General features: G+C 42.3%; 1 protein-coding gene and 1 long non-coding RNA gene across 2 annotated transcripts; one reads left to right on the top strand and one right to left on the bottom strand.

Moving 5' to 3' along the window:
* Positions 1-1,932: 1,932 nt before the first annotated feature.
* Positions 1,933-9,369, bottom strand: LOC123103000 (uncharacterized). Its single transcript, XR_006449560.1, has 3 exons — positions 9,126-9,369; positions 3,151-3,229; positions 1,933-2,765 (listed from the first exon to the last, which is right to left on the bottom strand). It is a non-coding gene; the product is annotated as an uncharacterized lncRNA (long non-coding RNA).
* Positions 4,135-5,595, top strand: LOC123102999 (CEN-like protein 2). The gene is made up of 4 exons (XM_044524480.1): positions 4,135-4,486; positions 4,587-4,648; positions 4,813-4,853; positions 4,936-5,595. Exons 1-4 carry the CDS (start codon positions 4,286-4,288, stop codon positions 5,151-5,153), a joined length of 522 nt encoding a protein of 173 aa, XP_044380415.1. The 5' UTR covers positions 4,135-4,285; the 3' UTR covers positions 5,154-5,595.
* Positions 9,370-9,731: the final 362 nt, after the last annotated feature.

The raw sequence follows: 9,731 nt of genomic DNA on the forward strand, positions 1-9,731 counted from the left end.
GAGTACGACTACACCAACCGCATTTTGTATGCTTCCGCTTTCGGTCTAAAAGGGTATGTAGACACACTCCTCTCTTATTAATATGCATCTCCTAGATTAGATCTTGGGTGTTCATAGGATTGTTTTTTCATGCAACGTTCTCCATCAGTATATTAGTATCAATCTTGAAGAACAAGGGGGGTGTTCAGAGTTGTACTAATGACCGTGGAATTAAGCTGATGAGCCATACAATGAAGCTATGGGAGAGAGAGTCATTGAGCACCTCTTAAGAAGAACGACAAGCATGACCAAAAATCAGTTTGGTTTCATGCCTGGGAGGTCGGCCATGGAAGCCATTTTCTTGGTACAATAACTTATGAAGAGGTACAGGGAGCAAAAGAAGGACTTGCATATGGTGTTCATTGACTTGGAGAATGCCTATAATAAGATACAGCGGAGTGTCATGTGGTGGGCCTTGGAGAAACACAAAGTCCCGGCAAAGTACATTACCCTTATCAAGGACATGTATGATAATGTTGTGACAAGTGTTCAAGCAAGTGATGTCAACACTGATGACTTCTCGATTAAGGTATGACTGCATCAGGGTCAGCTTTGCGCCCTTATATTTTTGCCTTGGTGATGGATGAGGTCACAAGGGATATGCAAGGAGATATCCCATGGTGTATGCTCTTTGCGAATGATGTCGTGCTAGTTGACGATCGTCAGACGGGGATCAATAGAAAGTTAGAGTTATGGAGACAAACCTTGGAATTGAAAGGTTTTAGGCTTAGTAGAACCAAAACAGAGTACATGAGGTGCGGTTTCAGTACTAATAGGCGCGAGGAGGAGGAGATTAGCCTTGATAGGCAGGTGGTGCCTCGGAAGGACACCTTTCGATATTTGAGATCAATGTTGCAGATGGATGAAGGTATTGATGAAGATGTGAACCATCACATCAAAGCCGGATGGATGAAGTGGCACCAAGTTTCTGGCATTCTCTGTGACAAGAGAGTGACGGCAAAAATAAAAAAAATAAGTTCTACAGGATGGCGGTTCGACCCGCAGTGTTGTATGGCGCTGAGTGTTGGCCGAGTAAAAGGCGACATGTTCAACAGTTAGGTGTAGCGGAGATGCGCACGTTGAGGTGAATGTGTGGCCACATGAGAAAGGATCGAGTCTGGAATGATGATATACAAGATAGAGTAGGGGTAGCACCAATTGGAGAGAAGCTTGTCCAACATCGTCTGGGAAGGTTTGGGCATATTCAGCGCAGGCCTCTAGAAACTCCAGTGCATAGCGAACGGCTAAAGCGTGTGGATATTGTTAACAGAGGTCGGAGTAGACCGAATTTGACATAATAGGATTTCGTAAAGAGAGATCTGAAGGATTGAAGTATCACCAAAGAACTAGCTATGGACAGGGGTGCATGGGAGCATGCTATTCATGTGCCAGAATCATTAGTTGATCGCGACATCTTACAGGTTTCAACTCTAACTTACCCCAACTTGTTTGAGACTAAAGATTTTGTTGTTGTTGTTGTTGTTGATGATGATGATGATTAATATAGAGCTTGGGCTCCTTTGAAAAAACAATCCACAGTTGGCGAGATTAGGACTAGTTAGCATGGATTTGCAAGATAGTAAATGGAGGAGACCTTTCTTCTTCACTAATTTAATATTTTTATATTTCTTTACAGAGGAAGTAGAAGATACTCCCTCCATTTCTTTTTAGTCCGTATATAAGGTTTGGTCAAAGTCAAGCTTTGTAAAGTTTGACTAACTTTATATTAAAAAATATAAACATTCACAATATGAAATCAATATTATCAGATGCACCATGAAACGTATTTTCATACTATATAGTTTTAGTATTGTAGATGTTCATATTTTTTATATAAATTTGGTCAAACTGAAAATACTATATAGTTTTAGTATTGTAGATGTTCATATTTTTTATATAAATTTGGTCAAACTTTGTGTAGTTTGACTTTGACCAAATTTTATATGCGGAGTAAAAAGAAACGGAGGGAGTACATGCATCGCATCTTTATAAAAGTGGATGCTGAAGCCCTTGACCTTTCCTAACACAATTAGGGTCCTTAGTTAGACCTTACCTAATACTCCCTCTGTCCCAAAATAAATGTCTCAAGTTTGTTCTAACTTTAGAACAAGTTGCACTAAAGTTGAGATACTTATTTTGGGATGGAGGTAGTAGTACAATGGGTTTCCTCCAAGAATAATAAACAACGGGATTTCCAAATTTATTTTCCCTAATATTCTCCTCCTTTTCCCTAGAGTCTTGGACTCTCTGTGCACTATCTTCTCTTCATCGACTTGGACTCCACAATCTCCAATCGCAACTTGTCCAAGTGCTTCTGCATGCTGTCCTGTCTGTCAGCATACCAAACAAAACTTGTACGTCGTAGGTCTCTATGAACATCTTTTGGCAGGTGCTCAGTATTGCTTTTCCTTCCATGCAAATGGGTATATGCTAGCCATATGCAGATTTGACCCATTTTTCAAGTAATCCTTTTTCGATGAAGAATAGCGTGAAATTCAGTGAAAAATAATTAGAAGTGGGGAAACAACTAACCAGAACCAGTGACCATGATGCATCTACCAAAAAAATATGCTGCTGGGATTTATTTCATGGAGAGAAAACGATTACCACTGGTTGGAATAGCTATTCGATTCCACTACTTGACCTAGGCCTAGGTGTCGAGAAACCAACATGGAATCAGAACGGAGCAGAAAAATTTCACACGCTGTACTTGACTCCACTACTCCCTGCACAAATGTCAAGCAGGCATGATGGCACTAGACCAGAACATAGTAACGCATAAAGCTGTACTTGGCTCCACTACTTATGGAAATGTAGAAAAATACAATTTTAATGCCTCAATCAAGATGACTGGCAATTTTATCATTGAGATGACATCTTGGCACTAGAGAGCACCCTACACAATGAAGTGGTGGCTGCACAGCATTCCATTGCTTTATTCTCTTCCATGGTGTGTTCCCTTACTACTCCAAAGAAGAGAATAAACAGCTAATAATGGTAATGCTGTTGGTATCGCCAGTTTTAGGAAAGATTCTAATTCCAGCAGCAATTAAACTCATCAACAACTTTTCTTTTCCTTAACAGAAAAAGAAACAGTTAAATGAGGCTTACCTAAACAACCAACGCAGCAAAGACGAGCATTTGAGGGTGAAGAGGCTTCCACGTGGGCACTGCCGCATGTTTGTCTCCACTAGATAACTCAAAAATAATAGTTAGAGAGCGGAATATCAGAAAGCCAGACCATAAATTTATGTAAACATCAAATCAAGTATGCAAAACTGAATTGATAGTTTAGAAAAGCATCATTCCAAAGTGTTTTGTTCCCTTCCTTTTCCATTTTCTCCACAAGGGCCTACTTCCCTTGCTGCAGACAATTGCATCTAGATGTATTTTTGTGACTAAGGTATTTTTGGTGTGCTCTCCAAAAAAACAGATTTAGTGCAATGTGACTGCAAATTTGCGAAATGTTCCTTTGATAACATTTTGGAAATACTAATGATAGATGACAAAATGACAATGTGCAAAACTAAGCACCACTTGCAAAACCAAATATTCTGCTGTACTCTTGCAAAAAAAAAAAAACTGTTAAGTACAACATAAGATAGTCAGCGACATAATCTTCAGAGACCCACTTGCATGAAGGTGTCTAATGTTTCCGAAAGAAATAACATGGAGGTAGTGATTTAATACCTTTTCAGAGAACTCAACAGTGGTAAACCATCAGCTTTAATTATTATTTTTCATTTCAATCAAGACAAATATATTATTATTTTATCTAGTATATTAATACCAATACCAAACAGAAGAACTGAAGAGATGTACCAACAAACGAAGATAAAACAAGTGTGCATATTTGTACTTATCATCATTGATACCTCATGATTCTAGTAAAAAATAGTTATTATCCCTAGAACTTAAAAGAAGACACATGAAGTATTACTTGTACAGATTCTGTGTGCAACTGTTCGAGAAGAAACAAGGCCTTTGGTTGGCTGTCTTGGAAAAAGTGGTTAGATCCTCTGTGTGGCCTTTTCAGTTCTTTCCACGCATACCCAACTAAAAAAGAACACACATACTACTCATGTCTCACACTTGAAGAAGCAGCGTTCTTGCCACTATAAATAGACACTCATACTCTAGCATTGCCCAATAAGCAGCTCAAGGCACATCGAAGTATATTAGCTTCGCAACAACCAGACAGAGCATTTACCGTGCAAGACCAAAATACCTCCCTCCCCTTGCAACCATGTCTAGGTCTGTGGAACCTCTTATTGTGGGGCGGGTGATTGGAGAAGTTCTTGATACATTTAACCCATGTGTGAAGATGGTAACGACCTATAACTCCAACAAGCTTGTCTTCAATGGCCATGAGCTCTACCCATCAGCGGTTGTATCTAAACCACGAGTAGAGGTCCAAGGGGGTGACTTGCGATCCTTGTTCACACTGGTAAGTGCATTTAATTCAATCCGGGAACTCCATATTCAACTCTTGAGTATTATATACTTGTTTTTTCTTCCTAATGGCCACAATTATTCATATATTTCAGGTTATGACAGACCCTGATGTGCCAGGGCCAAGTGATCCATATCTAAGGGAGCACCTTCACTGGTAATCTTTCTTCTGCACATTTCTTTCTGCTGGGTGGCCACGATCAACTAGAAATTAGTATATGTTGCTAGATAGCAGCACATCTCCGTATTGCCTTTATATGAAGAAGACTGTTTTCTGAAGACTTCTAATGGGAGCCATTTTGTCATATGTTACGCTTACAGGATTGTTACTGATATACCTGGGACAACAGATGCTTCTTTTGGTAGGTCCTTTCGAACAGATTTGAATTGGTCTATTCCATGTTCTGCATTTTGATAAATAACCATCCAACTTTCCAACTGCAGGACGGGAAGTCATAAGCTATGAGAGCCCAAAACCCAACATAGGCATCCACAGGTTCATTTTTGTGCTCTTCAAGCAGAAGCGAAGGCAGACTGTAACTGTGCCTTCCTTCAGGGATCATTTCAACACCCGTCAGTTTGCTGCGGAGAATGACCTCGGCCTCCCTGTGGCAGCTGTCTACTTCAACTGTCAGAGGGAGACTGCTGCCAGGAGGCGCTGAAAATCCAGCTCTCGTTCTCCCAGTTATGACAAATAAAGGCCTATGGAGTTCCAATCTTCTTTTCGAAGTGGATACTCGTCTGCTACATTACTTGCTCGTGAACCAATGCTTCCTTGCCACATTACTTGCTCATGGATCTACAAATAAATCAAATGCATTTTGCAGATTGTATTAGAATTAGATTGTTTTGTAAGCAGTAAGATTGATAATCATGTTGACAAATGCCAGTGCAGCAAGTGGTCCATGTTTGTGGTTCCAAGTCGTGCATTAGCCAGTTATCACGAAATCCAGGGTCAAGTAGACAATCCTAACTGGCAAAAAGGCTTTATCTACTGTATGTCGCATGCTGGTTCCATGTTATGTGCACCTTTTCGGCTTTTCTGACAAGCAATCTCCTGTAACAGAACTTTGTTAGATATTGTTGTGTCACCTCATAGAACAATGAAAACCCTCCTAACTGTATTGCACTGCCACTATATTCAGAGAGGCATGGAGATATCCAACGATCTAGAGGATCACCCACTAGAAATGCTAAAAGTATGCAGTGGGAACCCCACCCCCCACCCTATTTTGCCTTCATCGTGTCCTTACACCCAATGACAAAACAATATCCATTTGATACACATTGCATATTAATAATTTACTCAAATTTAGCTGTAAACTGACCCTCTTTTCCCCATCCTCTAGAAATATGGTAGTACCTTGTACACATTCATTATTTGTAGTACCTTGTACACATTTGACATTTTGCTGAGTCCAAGCCATACAAGATAGGAGGCATTTTAACGGCCTGGCAATTCAGATCAAGCCTGACCTGGCACATGTCGAAGGATCCATTAGAGCAACCAGCCAACCAGTTCATTATTATTATTTGGGCCAATTCATCCTGAACCCAACTGATAAAAAATAGGCAGGTAGACCTTGGCAAATGAATAAGACATGGTTTGCAACTTTCAAGCGGAGGAGGTAGATCAGGACGTACCATTTGCTCACGATGGTAAACTCGACCTACTTTGGACAATTAATGTAGAAAAACATGCAGGCAAATAAATGAGGGGAAAATAATATAGAAATGAACAGTTTTGGAGTTTTGGGAACTAAATGAAAGTCAATAGAACTGCTAGTCCGCCTGGAAGCTCACCTGGAAAAACTGGGCGCCGCAGCGCGTCCGTTTCTTCCACTGGCTCGCCCACCTCGACAGGTGTTGGACCGCAGACCGGCTCGCTCGCCGTGGACTGCAACACCCCGCACGGTGCCCCCTCTGCGACCAGGCGCCTGAAACCATGCACCACCTCATCCTCGCATGCCCCTTAGCCCGGCAGACTTGGCACGAGACACTAAGTTGGCTACGGATCCCATGCACCCCACCAGACGACGAGCCCTCGCTTCTGGACTGGTGGCAATCGGCGCGACACTCCACCCCAACGCCCATGCGCAAGGGCCTCGGTACCGTGACCCTCCTCGTCCCCTGGATGATATGGAAGCACCGCAATGACTGCATCTTCAACGGAGCGCGCCCATCTGTGAACACCCTCCTAGCGAAGATCAAGGAAGAGGCTGCCCTTTGGGCAAACGCGGGCGCGCTAGGGCTCAAAGCCATTACCCCCCCCCCCCCCCCCCCCGACTTGGGACGTCCATTAATTCAGTTTCTGTAACAGCCTCCTAGGAGGAATGTAACCACAACTCTCTATTTACAATGCAATGAAATGCATGCTCTCATGCGTTTTCTCGAAAAAAAAAATAGAACTGCTGGTGACTAGTATGTGACGCAAATATCTTCACATCAAACAAAATAGAGTATGATCCACGATCAATTCTGAATTTATCTTCTAAATATTTATAATTTGGGACTACCAAACAAGCAGTATGCATTTTCTCTATTCACCCATGTAAGAAGTTCGACGTTTAACAGTGAACAAGGCTCTTCCAATCTCAGCTACCTTAACTAAATAAAAATAGAAAGTCTAATCCTAGGATCACATCAATACGAATCATGTGTGTCAATAAGATGATCTTTGCAGGCAGTCCTAGCTCAGTTGGTGTGAGCCGTGGGTGTAAACTGCATCGGATGGATTAGGTTCCTCTTCGACTTGGATTTGGGTGCTTAATTCTTATTTGAAAATATACATGGTTCATCCTAGGTATTATTTTATTTTCAAGAAGATAATCCTCCTGAGTGTCAAATGGAATCATGGGTATATATACAAAAGGTTTGTGTTAAAATAATTTGTTGGCATGACAAGTTTCACCCTACCAGCAATGGTAGTTGGCAGACACATGACATCTCTAGTTAGTATCTAAAAGCGGCGACAAATCGTGCAGAACATTTTCACACTGTTGGCTTTAAGTTGACCATTTGTTATAGCATCAAGCTTAGACCATGACATTCAGAAAAGAATCAAAGTATACCAGCACATACCAATCTCACAAGATTTTTTTTCCAATTAATAAAACAAGTTTAGCAAGTGTAGTGTTTTATCCCAAATCAAAACAGACATGATCCAAGAGGACTTGTTTCATTGATCACCACAAAAGACTACGGGTAAAAAGAAACATTTACATGTTTTCTGCATAAGAAGGAAAGGATAAGCTCATATTTTGGTTCAAAATGAGGCGTCTGTTAAGCTTCATGCACTAGCGAACGCAATCAAAAGTCCGAACTAATGGAAGGGGCTAGGCAATCCACATATACACTTCAACAGCCCCTCTCACGTGTGACGCGGGAAGTCAACACGTGAATAGACTCAGAAGTATGGCTCAAGAGGCCTATACGTGGACACAGAGGGGGGCAGCAACAATTTTTGGATAAACCGCGAAAGCCAGGACTTGAACTCAAGACCTGACGCCCTGATACCATGTTAAGCTTCATGCACTAGGCAACGCAACCAAAAGTGTGAACTGATGGAAAGGGCTAGGCAATCCACGTATACACTTCAACAGCGTCTACAAAGTTCAAGAAGAGCACACATAATTTTCTGCACGAAAACAAAATATTTTTGAAGTAAACATCAAACAAGGCGAGCTAAGTTTTCTGATTTAACCTGCAAGATCGTTCAGGTTTTATCCACTGAATCCATGGCAGAAATAATTGCAGGTACAAACAATGTTGCACTTGACAATATCACATACTGATATTTCTAGATATCCAAATGTTTTAGGTACAAACAACCAGAGTCTATGCACTTTCCGATGATGGTGTGTTCTGTTCGATGCCTGCGAACTATCATGATGTAGAAAGGCTACAAGGAGATTTAAACAAATAGGTTGCGTGGAAACATAATGATTTGGATCCCACCGGCCATATCCTAGCTGTTTTGTCTTTTGTCCTATTATTTCTTTTCGGTGTTAGTGCAAGCATAACGAACAGCTGCATATATGTACAGGGTATAACTGTTCGTTCAACAATAGTGGCGTTTTTTTCCTTTCTGATCCCTGACACTATATATCCCTATCCTTATCGCACCTTTTATCAATCCATAAAATGGATTAGACTAAACCCACTAATCATTTCCCCACTTCCCCTAGCATACAGTCCACACGACACCTACATGTATACATTCCTTTCGTATGCCAGATCCACAGTTCAGCCAACATTCTTCACGATTACACTTTTCTATCTATCTAGACTATGCATAATTCCGTGAGAAACATCTACTACAGCGTAAACTTGTAATATTCCAAATTTCTCTAGAGCAGCCACCGGAAAGCACAGGGGCATCACACGTGCACCTTGTTGAGCAAATCAGCAGCAGGCAAGTTGCTACCGACATATTCGAAAAAAAGTTGCTACCGACATTGAACAGAACATTTTATGGAACAAATTTTGCTATTGTTGCTGGAATAAGATGATAGCCACATTAAAAGTGGCGCGCAGCCACCACGCCGGCAAGGGGAGCTAGAGGATACAAGTGCGGCAATGGAGAATCCTACGACTTGAATCTGATGAGAGAGGAGTGCCGAGCGAATCCTCACCATGCCACCCACTACCGCTGCACTTGTCGGCAGAAGCGATCGCAGGGCAAGGAGAACCCGCGAGCGATCACACGGCGAAGGTGCGATCCCAAGTCGGCCCCGCAGGTTGGAGGCTTCGGCTGGCATCCTGCCGCCGGGAACGAGGTCGACGCGGTGGCCGTCGTCGACCCCTGAGGATACGGGCCCAGGCCCCGAGCCTGCTGCCCTCCGGTGGCCCGTTTTCCCACCTTCCACGACGTTCTGAGGCCCGTTTTCCCTGCCCCTTAAGCCCAGTACCGAGAGCTCTTCTCTTGGACGCTAGATGTCGAACGAATGGTGGCATCTATTATTAAAGAACATAAATCTCAGGAAGAAACTATACTTATAAGAATACATGTTTTAACAAAACCGGTAAGTTCGTCTTCACTGAACGTCCACACGACCGCAACCGGGGCCTTATTCTGCTATGTTTTGGACACGCCGAGTTCCTCGAAGTCACCGATGCCTAGTATGTCTCAAGACTCGGATCGACAAGAACCACGACATCCGTCGATCGCCAAGTACCCCTTCATTTCGTCGAGACCGGCAAGTCCGAAGACCCCAAATACCACGACACCGATGACATGA

This window comes from Triticum aestivum, chromosome 5A (assembly GCF_018294505.1).
Source record: "Triticum aestivum cultivar Chinese Spring chromosome 5A, IWGSC CS RefSeq v2.1, whole genome shotgun sequence".
Lineage (NCBI taxonomy): Eukaryota > Viridiplantae > Streptophyta > Magnoliopsida > Poales > Poaceae > Triticum > Triticum aestivum.